The sequence below is a fragment of the Arabidopsis thaliana genome, chromosome 3 (assembly GCF_000001735.4).
Source record: "Arabidopsis thaliana chromosome 3, partial sequence".
NCBI lineage: Eukaryota > Viridiplantae > Streptophyta > Magnoliopsida > Brassicales > Brassicaceae > Arabidopsis > Arabidopsis thaliana.
The window spans coordinates 5,247,891-5,267,184 of NC_003074.8; the positions used below are offsets into that span (position 1 = coordinate 5,247,891).

The 19,294-nt window shown below is 34.5% G+C and overlaps 6 protein-coding genes, 2 long non-coding RNA genes and 1 other non-coding gene across 13 annotated transcripts; 6 read left to right on the forward strand and 3 right to left on the reverse strand.

The window, feature by feature from the left end:
* Positions 1-1,002: 1,002 nt before the first annotated feature.
* AT3G03125 lies at positions 1,003-1,597 on the reverse strand. The gene has a single exon (NR_140972.1). It is a non-coding gene; the product is annotated as an other RNA (long non-coding RNA).
* AT3G15518 (uncharacterized protein) lies at positions 1,222-1,864 on the forward strand. The gene has a single exon (NM_001125163.1). The coding sequence runs from the start codon at positions 1,331-1,333 to the stop codon at positions 1,649-1,651; it is 321 nt and encodes a 106-aa protein (NP_001118635.1). The 5' UTR covers positions 1,222-1,330; the 3' UTR covers positions 1,652-1,864.
* AT3G15520 (Cyclophilin-like peptidyl-prolyl cis-trans isomerase family protein) lies at positions 1,709-4,902 on the reverse strand (the record flags this gene model as incomplete). Of its 4 annotated transcripts, NM_001338175.1 has the most annotated exons (13): positions 4,880-4,902; positions 4,369-4,662; positions 3,957-4,217; positions 3,780-3,869; positions 3,494-3,589; positions 3,177-3,284; positions 3,038-3,087; positions 2,855-2,957; positions 2,690-2,743; positions 2,409-2,567; positions 2,211-2,333; positions 2,075-2,124; positions 1,849-1,981 (listed from the first exon to the last, which is right to left on the reverse strand). In NM_001338175.1, the coding sequence occupies exons 2-13, from the start codon at positions 4,540-4,542 to the stop codon at positions 1,849-1,851; spliced, it is 1,401 nt and encodes a 466-aa protein (NP_001326694.1). In that variant the 5' UTR covers positions 4,543-4,662; positions 4,880-4,902. The 4 variants fall into 4 exon arrangements, with proteins under 4 accessions (NP_188171.2, NP_001326694.1, NP_001326693.1 ...); NM_112420.5 differs by lacking the exon at positions 4,880-4,902 and having other exon boundaries at positions 1,709-1,981; positions 4,369-4,807; NM_001338174.1 differs by lacking the exon at positions 4,880-4,902 and having other exon boundaries at positions 3,957-4,222; positions 4,369-4,807.
* AT3G03135 lies at positions 3,267-3,756 on the forward strand. Its single transcript, NR_140973.1, has one exon. It is a non-coding gene; the product is annotated as an other RNA (long non-coding RNA).
* AT3G15530 (S-adenosyl-L-methionine-dependent methyltransferases superfamily protein) lies at positions 4,809-6,672 on the reverse strand. 2 transcript variants are annotated; one of them, NM_112421.3, is made up of 3 exons: positions 6,426-6,672; positions 5,817-6,319; positions 4,809-5,742 (listed from the first exon to the last, which is right to left on the reverse strand). In NM_112421.3, the coding sequence occupies exons 2-3, from the start codon at positions 6,301-6,303 to the stop codon at positions 5,363-5,365; spliced, it is 867 nt and encodes a 288-aa protein (NP_566517.1). In that variant the 5' UTR covers positions 6,304-6,319; positions 6,426-6,672; the 3' UTR covers positions 4,809-5,362. The 2 variants fall into 2 exon arrangements, with proteins under 2 accessions (NP_566517.1, NP_850590.1); NM_180259.2 differs by having other exon boundaries at positions 4,985-5,742; positions 5,817-6,568.
* A 4,152-nt stretch (positions 6,673-10,824) lies between these two features.
* AT3G15534 (uncharacterized protein) lies at positions 10,825-11,464 on the forward strand. The gene has a single exon (NM_001338177.1). It carries the CDS (start codon positions 10,986-10,988, stop codon positions 11,190-11,192), a length of 207 nt encoding a protein of 68 aa, NP_001319560.1. The 5' UTR covers positions 10,825-10,985; the 3' UTR covers positions 11,193-11,464.
* A 1,368-nt stretch (positions 11,465-12,832) lies between these two features.
* On the forward strand, positions 12,833-13,432 carry AT3G15536. The gene is made up of 2 exons (NR_143940.1): positions 12,833-12,919; positions 13,025-13,432. It is a non-coding gene; the product is annotated as an other RNA (non-coding RNA).
* A 2,678-nt stretch (positions 13,433-16,110) lies between these two features.
* On the forward strand, positions 16,111-17,805 carry IAA19 (indole-3-acetic acid inducible 19). Its single transcript, NM_112422.4, has 3 exons — positions 16,111-16,618; positions 17,212-17,305; positions 17,398-17,805. The coding sequence occupies exons 1-3, from the start codon at positions 16,210-16,212 to the stop codon at positions 17,486-17,488; spliced, it is 594 nt and encodes a 197-aa protein (NP_188173.1). The 5' UTR covers positions 16,111-16,209; the 3' UTR covers positions 17,489-17,805.
* A 1,367-nt stretch (positions 17,806-19,172) lies between these two features.
* Positions 19,173-19,274, forward strand: AT3G15548 (uncharacterized protein; the record flags this gene model as incomplete). The annotated part of the gene is made up of 1 exon (NM_001125165.1): positions 19,173-19,274. One exon carries the CDS (start codon positions 19,173-19,175, stop codon positions 19,272-19,274), a length of 102 nt encoding a protein of 33 aa, NP_001118637.1.
* Between the last annotated feature and the right edge of the window lie 20 nt (positions 19,275-19,294).

Genomic DNA, 19,294 nt, shown 5'->3' on the forward strand with positions numbered 1-19,294 from the left:
GTGAAAACAAAAGAGCAGCAATCTATTAGTACTTGAATTGATGATTTAACTCATCAAACACATCTTATGTCAATTTGCAATACACAAAAAAAAAAAAAAAAAAAATGTGTACGTGTGTGTTAATGTAATAAATGGGTGATACTAAATTATATTTTGTGGATTAGTAGAGACTAAATAAAAAGTGAGGATGAAATATTAATGAAGGTAAAATAAGGGTTGGTTGGTGGAGAGGTAATGAAGAGATGAAATATAGACAGATCGGGGAATATGAACTAACGCTGTCTTCAACTCTCTATTGGGCTACATGACGATCCTTTGATTACGATAGGAGTGAATTTTTAGAAACCCTCCAAATTTTATTTATTAAAAATCATTTATTATTGTAGGATGATAATAAACACTTTTATTCACAATTTCAGTTATATATGTGAGTCATCATTACATGATGGATTCATCAACGTACAAGGATTTGAATCCCAAAATTATATTATTATTTTCTGTCATATTAATTTATATGAATTGATGTTTTGTTTTATCTTGTATGATATTAAATTCAGTCTTGAAATAAAATTTACAAAAACGGTATTTATATTGTTTTATACTCCTGGACAACGGATTCATCATTTTAATTATTTCAAAAGTTTTTTTTTTTTTTTTTTTCTGTTTTGGCACAAATGTATTTAGGTTTACAGCTTCAAATACAAGTACATTCCATTTTAGCTGAAACTAATGACCCACAAAACAAAATGGTACAAGGGAAGAAGAAAATGAGATAGATCCAAATATCCAAATGATGCAAAAGCCCATTTTTTCAATCCCAATAAGATATAATGACAATAGTACAATACCAATTATTAAAATTACATGGACCTCTATTATGGAGGTGAGAAACTTTCTATGGACCTCACTAAATTTCAATTCATTCTCAATATGGTCTATACACTAAAGATAGATTGGATCCAAAAAAACCCAGCCTATATAGCTTTGGCCTTTGTGTGAGAGTAAGCTGGTAAAATGATTAAATAAGTTGAATTTGGCAGAAAGCATGTTTGCATTGAATTTTCTCATTTTGTTTCTTCTAAAGTTTCTCCGTTGACCTGTTGGTGAACTTGGAATTGGTCAAACATTCAAACTTTGACAAATAGAGCATTCAGAATTTGAAAATTAGACCAACCGCTCCATTACAAAAACATGTAACCAAGTCAGTGGTCTTGTTCTCTTGTGTTTCTTTAATATAGAGAAAGAAGACTCCCTTGACTCTCTCTCACAGCTAGTTTATAAAGAAACGTTTCTTGCAAAATTCTTAGCAAGAGATACACGTCAGTTACTTATGCAGGTTTCGAGAAGGATCCCATCTGGTGAAGGCGTAGAGATGCCAGGAAGATCCGAGACCAACCGGATCAGACGGAGGAGCCACGGGTCAGGTCTGAGGGTTCGGGTAGCTTGCACTTGCTCAGGACGGCCTGGTTCAACGAAGTGTGCACGGCACGGGTTTGTGGTGCCAAGCGATGAGAGGCTTATGCGGAAGGCGAGTGACGGAAGCAGAGAGGTGTTGCGAAGAGCTTTGACACCTCCGATCCGGCGGATGAATCTCCGGTGGTTAAATTTCCGGCCAACACCTAGCCGTCTCTGTAAAATGTCTTCTGTTTGATCATGAAACTGGGACTCAAAAAATCAAGGCTGAGAACTTTTTGGTTGAATGTAAATAGAGCTCAAAGCTTTTCTTTTTCTTGTAATGTTGGAAATCCAATAAGAATCATACCCAATTGCAGAGAGTTGAAACTCTTAGCACTCTGTTTATGGACAAGAAAGTCTTAGAACGTTTTGGATGTAAAGAAAGAAAAAGAATCAAGTGGATTCGTTGATGTTGTTGTTTTGAACAGGCAAACTAAGGCGGTCTTGGCCTTCAATTAGTTTTGCAGATTTGATGATATCTCCAGTCTTGATCTGCCCGAGAATATCTTTTCCTGCTATTGTGTATCTGCAGAATTTGGAGCACACAAGAGCAACCATCAATTCAAATGCAACTTGCAAGTTCTGAACGTCCGAATAAGAAAAGTTTTAAAACCAATACCCGAAGACCGAGAACTGTCCTTCGTCAAAGGATAATCCTCCTAAGCCAGACTGCAGGAAAATACAAACAAGATTAAGAGCAAGCTTCTTAGTTTCAAAAATGGAATCAAGCTAAGGAAGTTTGGAGTGATGCTTACGTTTCTTTTATCGTATAGGTAGAAGAAGAATTGGTAAGGAGAAGAGTATTCTTCTGAGTTTTCGCTGTGCGCCATTGCTACAGCTCCATAAACCGATAAAGGAAGCACTGGTAACTCCCCATCCTTCCAATGTCAAAATGCAAAAAAAAAAAGTTAAGTCAGGTTTTCTGGTTTTGATTTGGGAGTAGGAGTCTATACCTGGACACTCAATGGCGTTCTGTAGAGAGGTTCGAATTGTCCAGAAGGCATTACTTCCAATGGAACACTAACACTCTCCACCTTACCACTCCCATCCTCTGTGATAACAGCCTGGTTTACAGTATTGAGTTTGGCTCCATCATATGCACCGCTAGTTACCTGTAAAAAAACGAGAAGCAAGAGTTTGTGGTGCCCAATCATCATTTCAAGATTTAAGAGTACAGCCTCTTTAGGTTCAAGATCTGGAGCTAACAAAGGTTGTTCAGAGTAAACTACCTTACCAGTTTTGCAAAATTCCCTGCGGTTAGAGGTGCTGAATATCCATCTATAACGATCTGAATCCACCATATAAGCAAAAGCAGCATTCCGTGAAAAAGCAGCTTAAGTAATCGGGGCGTAAAAGGCAACAACAGCTGCATATATAAGATCAGATTTAGCTCTGATACCTGTACTGTAGCACTCTTTCTTTGATCACCTCCAGCTTCAGCTGAAAAAGTCGAACCATCAGCTTTCTCAATGGTGATTTCCACAGTTCCTCTTCCTGCTAACCTACAATTCCACAAAATATCTGTAAATTTTGCAGCTAATAAGAGGGGATTAACTCAGAGAGACAGAAAAACTGGATTCACCTGGGATAGTTTAAGTACTGCTGAGGAAGTAGAAATGACAACCCAGATGCCTGCAATAACATTCTTTAACGTCAGCAACTAATTCTTGCGCTTATGTGTTTCATTTCCCTACCCATAAGAGATGAGTAGTGATGTATACCTGTAATAACTCCAGATCCGCAACAGTATCTAGTGATGCTGCCAGCCCAAGGGACACTTTATCAGGATCTTGTTTCTTAATAGACGTTATAAGTGCTTGTAGTCCACCCTTTCAAACAAAGGAACATAAGGTTTATACGCGCCTATGACAAAACCAAATGAATCTAAAACTTAAAACCACCTGTTGTAATCAGTTGCAAACTAAGAAAACTTTACATTTAACAAAACCAGATCATCTTTCACCAAACTTAAAGAAAATATTACAGGTATTACAGCCCATCAACTTGAGAACAGAGTTGCGGTTTAATTCCCACGTACCTTTCCATCAATCAGAGTTGTATACAGTTCTGAGCCCTTGTCTTTTAAGTCTACTGGTATACTAGCCAAGATCTTATCCTTATCATCTATAGCCACCTGAAACAATTTCGTCAAAGCATACTATGCTTCCACTATTCTTGCAAACTTAATACAAATCAAGAAGTAAATCCACCACTTCAATGCCAACCAATCAAGAGTCTCTCAGAACATACGAAACTAAGAGCCTCAAACAAGATCAATAAACTAGAAGCTTCTATAGAAAATAAACAAGAGTAAAAAAGTTTACCTTTAAAGCTTTCTTTACATTGCTCTCCATGGTACCGTAAGGCTTCCTTTGAGGAATTCTGAGAAGATATGATATATCTTCCAACGAAGCCTAAGGAACAACAACACATAATAGTATAACAGTCAATGATTTCCAAAAGCAAATACACCACATAGAAAGTCTAAGAGAGTGACGAGCCTGTATTATCTTCATGCTTGGATTAGCAGGTATAGCCCTTCTTAGAGCAAGTTCTCCAGTTCTTGGAACTTTAGTGTCCGGAGAGTAAAGAACTGCCTCTGCAGGTGAAATGTAAGCAGAGTCTAGACCAAACAAGGGCAATGGAGACCATACTTGAACAAATATCAATATCGTTGCAACCAATTTCTCGAGGTTTTTAGATCCAGCTTCAAAAGTGTTCAACTTCGAATCAATTGAAGAATTGCAGGAATGTATAAGTTCCTGCACTGCTGAAAACAATTTTATCACTAATCCATAAACCCTTAAAAAACGATTTTTTTGCCTAACGATAGATATGCGTAAACTAAGTAAAACCCTAATGTGAAATCAGTATAGAGCATTGTACGCATTCGCGAGAATTTTAAAACCCGACCTTAGTGCCAGTTTTACTGGATGTAGAATGCAGACGCATGCGGAAATCTCCGGAATTGGTTCGATTAAAGGGTAATTTGGGTTTTACGAAGAGGAATTTGCGATTGAGAGGTGAAGGATGGAGAAAAAAAAGGCGGTGAGAGACGACGGTGGAAGAAGACAAAGGAGAAGCCATTGATGGGAAGCTTGCAAGTTACAGAGACAAGGATAGGGAGAATAAACGATGAGCTTTCTTCTTTGGCGCGCCTCATCTCCGAAACGCTTACGTGGAGGTATTTGAATGGATACACGTGCCCTACTCTGAAGTTAAGAGAAACGGCGTGGTGTTCTACTTTGTACAGTCGACACGCATTGCATCTTGCAAAACAACTCAACGTTTTGAGAATTCGCTTGTGCATGCTTTGCCGGGTGTTTAACAGACAAAAATGAAGCAAGAGTAGCTTTAAGGCTTGGCCCAAATCTGGCCCAAGTATACTAAAATAATAAATTAATAATATATAGGGAACAGATACCACATTGACGTGAAGTGACAATGACAAGTCATTTAATGCCCAACCATATCTACTACACAGACGACATTCTTGAAATTCACTCAACAAAGCTCCAAATTTTTTATTTTTTTTTCGTACACAGTTTCAAAGTTCAGCTACTTCTCTCCACGACGTTAGTTTTTTACCCGCGTTTGAAAACGCAACAGTAAAAAGACTCTTCTCTGAATCACATATTAAGATTCAGCTTAATATGTTAATAAAAACTATAGGTTATACAAATACAAGACAAAAACGCAAACGCAGCGTTATGCCTCTTCATCAAAGCATCTGGTTCCGCTTCGCCTCCCCAGACGCCACATACATTTTGATTTTCTAGTGTAGTAGTAGTAGATTCGTAATTAATATATTACAATTATAGTGTCGAACCTCCAGACTTCTTCAACTACGTGCCGTTTTTTATATAACGAACCGACACACATCACTGTCGTTTTGAACACCACGTCATCATCTCCAATCGAGGCGGACTTCACGGGGCCCGGCGACGAGTTCACTGGGTTTCCGGAACGAAACGATGTGACTTCCGGCCATAAACGCCGTGACTCGCTCCGAGACTCGTATATCTTCCATCTTTAGCTCTTGAAGACGACGCACGTACTCCGGCACGTGTAAGAGATCCCAAACCACACACAAACCTCCTGGCTTCACAACTCTCACAATCTCTCCGAGCACTCTCATTCTCTCCGCCGCAGCTTCCACCGACTTCTGACCATGCTCTTTCCCCACCGTGTGAACGAACACCGACGAGACCACCACGTCGAAGTAATTATCGCCAAACGGCAACGTCTTCACATCTCCTTCACGGCATGTCACATACTCTTGCACACCTACACAATTTTGAATCACAAAAACAATGAGAATCTCAAATTCGATTTGAAATTAGGAGAAATTGATCAGTTACCTTCGAGTTTAGCGGTGCGGAGAGTGGAGAGAGTGGTGCGTTTAGAGCGGTCTAACCCGACGACCCGACCGGAGCTACCGGTTTTCTTAAGCTGTGTAGCGACGGCATTGAGGAGGATACCACGGCCACAACCGAGATCGAGAGCAGTTTTGACACAAGACCAGTCACCGACGGAGCTAACCATGCGTTGAGCCATCTCGTACTGAAGCGGAACATCTGAGTAAACGAAATTAGCTGCGGCGAAGAGTAGACAAACCGCGGAGAGAGCGGTTACAGCACCGGTGAAACCCGCGGCTAATCTGGCGGCGCCGGAGAGGAAGAAGGAATCGAGGAAGAAGCAAATCTGATCGAAGTAGATGAGGAAGAGAAGAGAGAGAAGAGAGAAGAAGAAAGCATGGAAGAGAAGGAAGACGAGTGTCTGCCATTGTTCGATTCCGTAAATAGCGTAGATCTGAGTCCAATCTCTGTTCCCGGTGGTTTTACCCATTAGATTCCGATCAAATCTGATGCAAACAAAAACAAACAAAAATCCGATCTACGAGTTAGTTAAATTTGAAAATTCGAATTTCAAACTCTGAATAACTAACATACAAAGTAAAAAGCAAGTACCAGAGGATCAGAGACGGTGAAAACAAGCTGTTTTCTTCTAGAAACAAAAACAGATCTCAAATTCAAAAACAGGTAGTTAGCAATTCCTGAGCTGAGACGATGAAGAAGAAGGTGATTTTGAGGTAGGGGTAAGTCAGTGAAAGAGTGTATCGTCGTCACAGGAACATGTTGGGGGGGGGGGGGGGGGAGAGAGTGAAGTTATTATGGATGAAGAAGAAAATAAAAATGGGGCAAAGGAAGGAATTATGGAAAGGGATATTTTTTTGCAACTTTTGGTCTTACAATTTTTTCACGCGCTTTCTTTTTCACTCTATGCTTGTCGGTTTCTGCATTTTTCAAACCACTGGTTTCTGAATTAAAAAACCCGTAAAGTCGCTAGATTTTTAATTTGGAGGTTGCTAACAGAAAATCATTAGCTAACCTTTTTCTTTTAAATTTATTTAAGATACCTTTAAGTATTAAATACTGTATACATAACATTTTCATACGTAATATTTTCTCTTGTTTACAGTGAACACTAATTAAAGCTCTTGATTCAAATTTAAATAGTTGATCTAACTTTTAGTGATTTTTTGTAAAATAACACCATGCATTATACAAATTACGAAATGTGGAAGGTCACACAGTAATGAAAGTATCATGAACCACTATTTCATGTTATTTGATAATGCAAACATTCATAATTTTGGTTTTATTTAATGATGCATTTATGCAATTTTTTAACTCAATTTATGGTGTTTTCTGTTAACTGGTTAAGAAATTTTTGTTTATCATAGATTAAGAGACAAATATTATTAACTAAAAGTAAAAAGATAAGAATATTTATCTGATTATTCTGTAGTTTAATTACCACATGATCACTAGCTAATGAGTGAGTTTGGTTTTACTCAGATCCTATCTTTGAACACTGAGACAGAAAATTTAAATTTCTTAAAAAGAATTAGCTGAGAGAGACTGACCATGTGTAAAAGTCTCTTCAAAGAAGAAGCGCGTTCAAGATGAGAAAGCTTATAAAGGCGACAAAGACTAAAGTATGGAACTATGTATGCATCTTCGAGATAATGTTGTTTAATATAGAAAATAGAAATATCTCTCTTTTATTAAAATTGTAAATACTGTAACAGGTATAAAATATGGTTTTTGATAGCCAGTGGAGCTACCAACAGAGACGACGCGAGATTTGAATCGTAAATAGATATGTCTATTATCATGCATGCACTGTGTTCCGAGATTCGAGATCGCCTGCAATTTTCCACACAAAAAAACAAAACAAATAGAGAAATGTGTATGTCTCTAGAGAAGGATCCAGAAAATATTGATGAAAATATCGTGAATATTGTTACCATGTTGTGACGTTGATGAAGATATTTTTAATTAGTAGTAAGATTAATCTACCATTCATCTATGTTATCTATCCATTAACATTATCCTTGTTTCCACTCGAAATACTATCATCATTCAAATCCAAGATATCTATTTTATTGGTATGGACTATAGTTGAAGAAATGCGATGAAACAAATGATGGACAAAGAGGTGGAGGTGACACAGACAAGGAGAGAACATCCGTTGCGTAAGATTTTTTGTAAATCGGTAAGTTCATTCATCAAATTGCAGCCGTACATCTTACACTCTCACCACTTTACAGGACGACACGTGGTATACTAATACATGTTAATATTTGATTCTCCGCTAATCGTGGTCTTGTTTAGTTGTTAGGTGAATAGACCCCTTGTAATTACGATCAGACAGCAACTAGATTCTTTTTCCATCTTCTGCTTTTAAACACACAAATCCGATAATTTCTCATAATCGTCGATATTAACTGCAGCTAGTAAACCGAAACTAACCTTATTTCTGTTTCAGTTGTTTCTAAACCAAGATTACTCAATTAGGTCCATTATATTTTATTTTGATGTAGACAAACTGTCTCGTATGGAAAACAAATTAAAGATATAATCATTAGCTAATATTTTAGATCATACTTTTTTTTTTTGATAAAGTATGTTAAAAAAAAACTTCCCGCTGAATATTCACACTCTTTATTTATAGAAAATAGTATATATAATGCAAAAGTAAAGAAATATACTATAAACTTAGAATTTTTGGGGTCCAATGGTTTGACAAAATGTAAGCAAACGTAAAACGAGTATGGGAAACAGAAGGAGAGGCATTAACCCCACCGGCTTTATTAAGTGATCTTTTTTGAATAACAAACACTAAAGTCTAAAGCTTACGTTCCTACTTGCTACACCATTTTTCTTTTCACATAACACAAAATAGAACAAAAGAAAAGTCTATTCTTTTCGTAAATGCATCTGCATCCATGGGAAATTTATTTGTAGTCAAAAACATATCTATAACAGGATATTGAACTATTTCGAATAGATAGCTACTGATGAATTTTGGACGACAGAAAAAACTAAATTCTGATATTTTAATGGTCGAAATCAAATTCTATTTGAGATATTGTCTCGTACTCTCGTTAGATTCAATAGCTTTCACTTATCGATTGCGAACGCATATTCAAGAGGTTAATCTCAAGGAACGAATATTTAACACGAAAAAAAAAGTGCATGAATGTTGTCCAACAAAATGGTGGGTTGTAGTAAGGACCCTTTTTTAACGTACTGTGTTATCATCACACGAACCAGTGACCACTACGGAAACCTTAGACACTAAAATAACCATCTCAATTTATCGTCAGCAATACGTAAGTTATGTAACAAAAGAATATAAAAACACGTAATTTACGTTACATGCGTCCTTTTTATGTGTGTGGCTTTTGTATATTCTTTTGATTATTGCCAAAAATGTTGCCAGAAGAGCTCGAATGAAAGGTATCTATCTATTAGTATAAAATAATTCGAGTGTGTGTGGGGACTAATCCTCTGGAGTACCGTGAAATACTAAGATTATTAAAGCAATTAACCATTTAATGAAGTGTCGGTGTTCAAGTGTGTTCACATATGCGGGATGCCTCATATCCAACAGAACTAATAAAAATTTCTTGATTTTGGTAACTCACATGACCAGCTAAGCTATGTGAAGTTATATTTTTAAAAATCTTATGAAATGTCAATAACATTTTGTTTGGTTTATAATGGTATCATCAATACTTTACATCACATTGCCTAATTAAGAGGGAAAAGAGAAAACAAATAACCTCCTTTTTTACATATATTACGGATAACAATTTCCTGAACTATAGATATTGTATCTCTACATTTTTACATATTTTGTTGTTGTTTAGTGTGATATTTGAGATTCCATCCATATTTCTTTATGAAATTAATTAAAAGAAAGACTTTATTATATGTCTAAGGAGGAAAAGGAAACATGAATTTGAAATCAAGCCTGATCTTGTTAGCTTTGTCAAAAAAGATTATTGAAACCTGCCTGTTATGCATTTTTTAACAATTATCAACAAAATTCAAGAACAGCCAATGTGATATAAGGACGTATATGTAAAAAGATATTCTCTGAAAACTCAAAGTTTACTATACTATAAAGTAGCAACCTGATTAGTTGGTAGACGCAGAACGACCTAACCCGTCGTTGACTAGTAAGTAACTCTACTCACAACTTTGTTTATATATCTAACATTCCTATTTTATTATTATTCCCTAACACTTTCTTTTCTTAACGTCAAACTTAGTGATTAGTTCAATACAAGTATATAGTTGACTGTTTATGATGCAGAATTATTATTTTCGACAAATTCTCTTGTGTTGTGAGTCTATCTTGTGAACATTTTAGCTTCCATTTCTTCGGGGAAGTAATTCTGGAATAGTCAATTCGTTTAAATTCTTACTATGTAAACCATTCAGAATCTTGAAATTTCCATGTAAATGAAATCTTATAAAAATTAAACTTTTTGTTTCCTGGAACACTGTCTGCAAACTCAGAGCCGTCGACAGGAAATAGATTAATAAGGAAAACGGACAAAAATAAAAAATGTCAAACTTTCTTATAAGCTAGCCCAACAATACAGACCTTAATAAAGAGTGCAAGTTTAAAATGTTTTAGGCCCATTTTGTTTATGTGCTTTTAAATGTTAAATATTTGGAATGAGAAAATTTGACAATTAAAGGTAGAGAGAATGGGTCTTTACGCATGACCCATATTACCGATAAGGAACAGTGACAAACACAACCTCCAACTATAATTTTCCACGTTTACATATACGAGCTGATTCATCAGTGACGTACATATATCGCCTTCACGCAATAACAAAACTCCTAGAAAATAGGAGTTAATATATAAGTTGAATAAGAACATAAAACAATAAAAATGAAGAATTCAGCTGGAAGTTGGGGGTTGTACGTATGTGTACGCACGTCAAAAATTCATTTAAAAATATCAGAATCTCTATAAATATTCATAATTACTTACATTCTACGCCAAACACGTGTGCATCAGTAGGGCAATCATCTTGCACATCTCTGACCCAAATGTATCTTCAAGAACACAAGGAACAGCGTTCTTAGGAGCGATATCGATCACTATCTCCAGTGCATTTTATCCGAATTTGAAAACAAGAATTGGAAGAAGGATCAATAATGGTGTGTTTCTGTTTCTTGGTTGACCAGAAGAGGAAGGTTAAAGGAAGCAAACCGGCGGCAGGAACGTGTTCCCGGTGTGGTCGTGGTGCAAGAGTCGCCGATATGAAGACTTCGACGAGGTTTTGTCTTATACCTATTTATTGTAGATCTTGGAGAGCCATCGTCTGCAGCTTTTGCGGCTCTGTTCTTAAATCCTATCGTTGAGATTTTCTTTTCCACGTTTTCTAGATCTTTTCTAAATTTTAGTTTCTTGTAGTAATTCTAACTTTATAAACCCCTTTGTAAGGTTTTTGTTTTTTTTTTTTTTTTTTTTTAAGGTAGGCTTAACTCCAAGTCTCCAACGTCTAAAGTTTTTGTTTTTTTGAATAAGAGATTGTATCATCTTAAGTTTTTTCATCTTTAAACATATTGGTTGATATGGGTAACATGTCTGTAAGTATAATTTTAACCAATCACAAAAAGTTTAAGAACCGTGATTTATGTTCAACCATATTTGCAGTAATGCAAAACTAATGATAAAGAGTCTCATTTCGTTCCTACACTAAAAAAAGTGTCTCATTTCGTAGCTCATTTAGGTTTGAACTCTCAGATCCATCTGATCATATGGTTCGAATCAAAAACGGAAACGTAAAAGGCGGCTAAAACAAAGGGAAATTCATTATATGGAAACTTAGTTTACATGCACAAATTTAATAATTGTCTATTTGTTTTGAACTTGAAGTACATAAAAACTAACAAATGCTACCATTATATTTCCTAATATTATAATTATGCAATGTTATTGGTACAAATAAACATGAAAAATAATTTTGTTATAAGAAAGTGTGAATTGAATTGTTTTTGCCATCTTTAATAGGGTACCTTGAGCTGCTGATACACGAAACCGATGCCTATGTTTTATACTTTCTCAAATTTCTCTAACGAACAATTTTTTTGTTTGGTAAGACTAACACCACCCATTGATAATACAATAACACACATTCAAGACAATTAGACAACATTCATTTATTACCAAATTTATTATTTCTTGCTGTTTGAACCATAAACAAAACGCATATAATGTTTTATAACTTCTACTAATCGTTAAAAAAATTCTACTAATCGTACTAAACTTTTAATTAGTATCGTTCAAAATCCAAGTGATTTTTAATCTTTAAAATGGTGTAAGAAACTCATTTTAAAACCATTGAATAATATTGTTTATTTTATTTTTAGATCCTTACGAAAATGGGAGAGGAGAAACCCCAACACTCATTTTGTAAGGAATCGGTTAATATGTTTGGTTTTTGTTCATCTTCCTCTCTTTCCGGCCTAGTCCATTGAATAATGTGCATACACTATTAAGTTAGCTATACACATTTATAGTTTTATTTTTTATTTTTTAAAAGCTATAGAAATTTATGATTATTTTTCTACTTCAAACAACTGAACAAGAAATATAAAATTTTCGAATTTTTTGGTCTCTTCACTTCTGATTTTCACAACATCTATTCGAATTTGAATTGATCTTAGAATATCCCATTTTGAATATGTTTAACTCATATCACAATAGTCTTTACATGCATATCTCTAAACGCGCTATTTGTAGAAGTAAAGTTGGGTCCAATTGACAAAAAATCTAAATAATTTTTTCAACGGGGATTAAGGGGTAAAACGTTAGGACATAAGTAAGTCTTCGTATGTGACAAAAATATGAATAATAAGTCTTTCTATCGTGTCTTGAGGGGCAAATGTAAGGACCAAATTAGTTTTGACGTGGCCAATAATCATATATAATGATGTTGTAACAAATCAACTTGTCTCGTCAATTCTCTTCATATTTATCTTAAACTAAGTAATGGCTACTAAACTCTTGTATTTTGTATTTTTGACCGTGTTTATATTGCTCAGTGTGTCCAAAATCTGGTGGGAAGCTGCTAATGAACCACGAGGTAAGTATTTAAACTAAATTTGTAAACATCAATTTTAACTATCATTCAACATTTTTTATGTATACAATTCTTTGATGTAAACAAATCATTTTTTTTTTGTTTTAGTTTTAACGACCAGAGAGTGGCTCGATAGACTCTTCGAAACAAAAAAAGCGTTCCTTCGCATCGGATTTGACGAAGATCAAGAGTATTTTAGATCTTATTTCGTGCTATAGATTTATTTACAACTTCACATGTATCATGGTTTTCTGAACGGCAAAATGTTTTACTAGGAGAAAAATAATGTTTAATATATCCGCAGAAACGGGCCATATGTCGGAAGATTGGGTTAGAAGCTACCGAATCGAAAGCCCAACAAGATATCGAACCAAACCCTATAGTTTTACTTTGGCATACTTTAAACAGATTTTCTGTATCTGACGCCGTTCATTTGTTTTACTTTCTCCTTAACATCCGACGACTATTCTTATGATAAAGAAATAATATCCAAGTTAAATAAATATTTACTCGACTAATGCGTCCGCTAAACACTCGTGCTTTCCTTTTATAGCTTGTTGCCTATTTGTCGGACAATGTTTTATAATTGTTAAAAAGTTTATTGAACATTTTAAAATTGTATATTTTGGAGTCGAGAAGAATCAAAAGTTATTACTAATATTTATTAATGAAAATGACTAACACAATTTAAAAACGGAAAAGTTATTCGCAATCTAAACGTTACATAAACTATAAACTAAAACGTTACAGAACCTATGAAATAGCATACGGCTTAGGGCTCACTAGTTATTGAGAGTTCTAAATTTTGACTTAACTAAAAGTCCTTATGAATCAATATTTTTCATTAACAGTAACCATTTCAGTATTTCTACATAGGAGAGCCTTCTTTTTCTGTCATCACTTATTACTGTTGCCTGAAACTATTCCGGTAAAGATTGGTTTTTAATTTCCCTTCATGCTTAACCAGATATTCACCTGATTCTCCCAGTACACATGTAATTTATGTGCTTTACATAAAACTTAAAAAAATACTGACAATAATTAAAATATTCGTTTGCAGTTTCATAATTTAGTTTATGCTGCTTATGGACGTGGGAACATGCTTGTAGTTTAACTTTTATTTGGTCGTCAATTTGATTAAAAATTATACCTTCATTGATTCTTTTTGAAAGATACGTATTGTGAATAATGTATAAAGGATTTAGAACATAATTATGATCCTTGAGACTTGTAATATTTTATTAACTAACCGAAAACATAAGCAAGAGAATCGTGGATAACGACCTAACGTATAAGAAACATGAGACATGTCACAATCACTTTAAAAGTTTTCCTATCAAAACTCGAGTAGAAGCACATGAAATTTCTGGATATTAAAAATAAATAAATCAAAATAGCCTTATATTATTGCTGTCAGGAAATAATTCTATTTAGACTACCTGAATTTCCAGTTGAACGGCGTTTTTCCAAATTGCAAGCATCATATATTATGCTCATCGTATCATTAGTGCATAAATAAACTATGGACCAATTTCATGGTGAAAAAGGGGCTTCGGATGAAATTTTTGATCAAATTATATTTGTTTATTGATAAAACAAACGTTTTTTTTAAAGGATGACAGTTGTGCGTTTGAGATGAAAACCAAACACTGCTCCCACTCAAAATTTGTAAAAATGGAATTTATAAATATTTGGTGCTACAAATGTCGTTTGGTAGCCTTTGGAAACATTAAAGGTAAACTAGAGATATGGGAGTATGGAACTTAATCTCTTTATGTGGTTGTATTTCATATAATTTCACGTGGCCCAACTTGTTTCTGTCAATCCATTGATCAAAGTTGGTAGACAAGAGTGAACCCACACACACTCACACACATACACACGGTCGATCTTTTTTTCTATTCTCGTGTCCCTACGTCCTCTAAACCCCATCATTATACTTCTTGTGTTTTATTGGTATGCTGAGCTAGAGATAGTTAACAACTACCCAACAATGCGGGTCTGGCTTAGTTTGAACCTATTCGAAACTAGTTATACTCCGCTTGAAGTCATTGGTTCGAGACTAACTTTGGAGATGAGTATCATAAACAGCTCTAACTTAAGATTACAATACATCCTCTTGTTAGTCTAAGTTGAGAGGTGTTGCCATTGACTATATATTTCTTTGGGAATTTGGTTTACCAGGATGTTGCAAAGAAGATTTAAATAGTTATAAATTAGTACAAATTCAATCCATATGATATGATATTCAAAAAACAAAAAAAAAAAAAAACTGATCTAAAAGTCGAACCAAATTCTAATTTGATTAGAGCATGTATATAATTGAATCCCTAAGTAAAATTCAACCCAATACTTGAGAAGGTAGTTATATTCTTATAAATTATGGATATGATTTGATTAAAACTCAAACCTGAACCCAAAACATACTAGAATATACGTTTTTACTTTGTAACTATTTGTCACATTCCAAAACTAAACTCGGTACTATATTTGATTCTGATCCATACAAATTTTGTATATCTGGTTTATATTCTCCATGTGAGATTAAAGCGGTGACCAATCAAAATCATTGCTGGAATATCTTACTATTAAGCTAAATGTTGTTAGTTATATACAAGCCAATCCAAAAAAACTGATGCAAAGAGAGATAAACGAACATATCCCAAAATGGTAGGATTTGATTTAATATTCCCATCCTCTTATTAGAAATGCAAACAAATAGACTATAGTTTTATTTATTTATTTTCACTATAAAATAACTAAATAACATGAACTTATTGAAGAAAAAGTATACTATAGTTGTGATTCTGTGATATACTAGTTAGAACAAGAATCTTTACAAAAAAAAAACACATGGGATGTTAGGAGAAGGAGATTCGGATTCCAATGATCCAACGGTCAGAGAAAAATCAGAAGAAAATTTCACAACCGTAGGATCTGTTCCCTTAACCACCTTGTAATGCCGGTCTTTATTAATTTTGAGAAAAAAATAAAAACAGCACCAAACTTATGTCTCTCATGTGACCGACCACCGCATCCTCAGTTGACCTGTCTCTGCCCCCACTTTGTCTCCCCACACAAACTGAATAACAAGAAGAAGAAGACTTTAGATATCAAATGACTCCACGTGTCGATATTGGATTGGTTTTCATTGGTTGTATCGTGTGGACCAACGAAGCAACATATAAAAAGCACGACGCGGTGCCATTACTACAATAAGAGAAGTGTAGGAGAAGAAAGTTCTCATTTCATAATTGTATCAAATTGTGAGAGGAAAAAAAGAAGTTCAAGAAATGGAGAAGGAAGGACTCGGGCTTGAGATAACGGAGCTGAGATTGGGGCTTCCGGGGAGAGATGTGGCAGAGAAGATGATGAAGAAGAGAGCTTTCACGGAGATGAATATGACGTCGTCGGGTAGTAATAGTGATCAATGTGAAAGCGGCGTCGTTTCATCTGGTGGTGACGCTGAGAAGGTTAATGATTCGCCGGCGGCGAAAAGCCAGGTGGTGGGGTGGCCACCGGTTTGTTCTTACCGGAAGAAAAACAGCTGTAAGGAAGCTTCGACCACGAAAGTGGGGTTAGGGTATGTGAAAGTGAGCATGGATGGTGTGCCTTATTTGAGGAAGATGGATCTTGGTTCGAGCCAAGGCTATGATGATCTAGCCTTTGCTCTTGATAAGCTCTTCGGTTTCCGTGGCATCGGTTAGTAACAATTATGTTCTCTTCCCATAAAAGTAGAGTGGTAATTAGATCATGTGGAAAACAACTAATTATATATAGTTTACAAGACGTCCGATTAAGAACTTAGAGTGTTGTAGTCTTGTAGACGTAATGGAGTAGTATAGTTTAGTGCTGTTCTTTCTTTTTATGTCTACAACCAAACCAACACCCCAATTTATGATACAATGACAACACTAATACAAATATAGTTAGAATTTTGGTTAGCAGTTGAACTGATTGTGGTAGCAATGTTATAGATTTTAATTTAAAGTGTTATGAAAGGACAAATATGTCGAGATTTTTATTAGTCATCTCAGGAAATTTATTTACTTGTTCTTAGAGACTTAAGACTAGTCCTAATTTAACTGGTTATTTTTCTCCAAACTGTTTTGAATTATCTGAAAATTATCTATCATAGAAAATTAGAGGTTTCGGTTACTACATATCCGTAATTTCTAAAAATCAGAATTTATGCACCACTTGTATAGTTGTATTGTTAATTAGACTTTTCTATATACCGAATTCGCCATATTATCAACACAATTTTAAATTTACATATATACATATTTGTGCAGGTGTGGCCTTGAAAGATGGTGACAACTGCGAATACGTTACCATATACGAAGACAAAGATGGAGACTGGATGCTCGCCGGTGATGTACCTTGGGGGTATGTTCTATCTTTTGACTTAAGATATCTCACTACAAAAAGAAAATGTATCACAAACTAAAGTAAATGAGTTTGGATATTTTGATTTGCAGGATGTTTCTAGAGTCATGCAAGAGGTTGAGAATAATGAAAAGATCGGATGCTACCGGGTTTGGGCTGCAGCCTAGAGGAGTAGACGAGTGATGATGACTTGAACAAGAAGCAAGGAGCTGGTTCATTAATTTAATCTTAAACTTGATCATCAAGATCCTTTAGAACATTTTTCCTATTCATGTTATATAAATATATATGTTATAGTATATTATTTTGCAACAAAATTTCATGTTATGGTTTTGCATAATTATCTTCAGAAAGACAGCTATATATATATACACTACTTGTTTCTTGAGTGTTGAGTTAAAACATTAATCTGTTTCAAAATTTATTGTTATTTCGGATCTATATATGTGTGTAGAAACATATGTAATAAGTATCCATTATTTCATCTTTTTAAAAAATAATAATTATTATTTGAATCTTTCATTGTTGATATGTTATGTATACCTGTGTTTTGGAAAAAATATGGATATTATAAGCAAATCTAAATAGATATTTATAAAAAAAGTCTACGTAAAACATTCGTTAGTTTTTACTTCTACTTCAGTAAGTGACATCACAAATCTAAATAGATGTTTTCATAAGTATATAAGTGTAAGATAAAAACAAAGAATTCATTCTTCCTTTTTTTTCTCTTAGAGTTATGCTTGTATAATTTATTAGTACTATAAGATTTTTACTAGTAAGTTTTTATTCCAAATATTCGTATACCTCCGAAGAAATTAGTTAATTCATAATCGTAATTTCACATTCAAAGTTAAGATTGCTTAATTTAAAGATTTAAGCTTATTCTTCATTTTTTTTTTTTTTTTTGTAATGATTCTTTTTATAGATATGCACATCTTGCTTTTGATAGCATAAGTACTATCAATTATAGAAAACACCGACATGTTCGGTATGTCAACCTAGTTTTTGTTTTTCTATATTGTTGTTCTGTACAATAAAATTAGTACTTGGATTTACAAAAATTAACATATGTGATTATGAAACGAACCCATATGATTTGTTACAACTGTGACCTACCCATGTGCGTTCCAAACCAGAAACAGCAAAGATTCAGCCCATCCCCTCTCACTTGTGCTTTTTTCTTGGCCCAAATTAACGATACCATCATCATTATCAACCACACTAAATAAGTCTATTTTTGATTACATACTCTATACTCACTATACGTACTTTTGGATTCGTTCAAGCCTTCAAGGCTTTTCACATATTCAAAGGTCTTTGTATTAAACTTTGGTCAACATTACTATCTAAAATATTTCCGTTATTTTGAAAACCACAAACATGCGTTTATGTTTTAAACTTTTAATGCATAGGAATGTCAACACGTTATCTAAGTCATTTTTGACTGTAGGTTTCCGACGCTGGTAAAGCCGTGCTACTCAGGCCCGACCCAAATGGTGAGACAGAGAGACCATAGCCCATGAATCCAAAACTATTACAGAAAACAAGAAGGAAATAGGCTCAGATGTTTTCAAAGAATAATAGAAATAACCCAAAATATATTTTTAAAAAGGCCCAAAACAATTTAAACACATTTTTAGGGGCCCAAACTTTTTCCAAGCATAAGTTTATATTAAAAAAAGTCTTTCTGTTTTTAATATTCTCTATTAACAACAACAAAAGTTAAGAAAAATACCCAAGAAATTCGTAATCACTAGACCTTTTGATTCACATTTTAAAAATTCAAAAAGGATCCGTAGGTAATCAAAGTTTTTTTGTCACAAGAAAGATGATCATAGAGCCACCAAACTAACTTACTCCATAAATGAAGAGCGTGGGTCCGACGTGGCATATAGCCGTTACAGTCCCACATGGCCGTTTCAATGCTTACGTGGCACTCCTTTTTAAATTTTTCTTCTCCCAGTAGCTGTTATTATTATTTAAATT

Excerpts from the sequence above, each read along its gene's own strand:
- AT3G15518 (NM_001125163.1), top strand. The coding sequence starts at position 1,331 with ATGCAGGTTTCGAGAAGGATCCCATCTGGTGAAGGCGTAGAGATGCCA.
- AT3G15530 (NM_112421.3), bottom strand. The coding sequence starts at position 6,303 with ATGGGTAAAACCACCGGGAACAGAGATTGGACTCAGATCTACGCTATT. Across the intron at positions 5,743-5,816 it reads CCGCACCGCTAAACTCGAAG|GTGTGCAAGAGTATGTGACA; the intron begins GTAACTGATCAA and ends AAAATTGTGTAG.
- AT3G15534 (NM_001338177.1), top strand. The coding sequence starts at position 10,986 with ATGGTGTGTTTCTGTTTCTTGGTTGACCAGAAGAGGAAGGTTAAAGGA.
- IAA19 (NM_112422.4), top strand. The coding sequence starts at position 16,210 with ATGGAGAAGGAAGGACTCGGGCTTGAGATAACGGAGCTGAGATTGGGG. Across the intron at positions 16,619-17,211 it reads CTTCGGTTTCCGTGGCATCG|GTGTGGCCTTGAAAGATGGT; the intron begins GTTAGTAACAAT and ends ATATTTGTGCAG. Across the intron at positions 17,306-17,397 it reads GCCGGTGATGTACCTTGGGG|GATGTTTCTAGAGTCATGCA; the intron begins GTATGTTCTATC and ends TTTGATTTGCAG.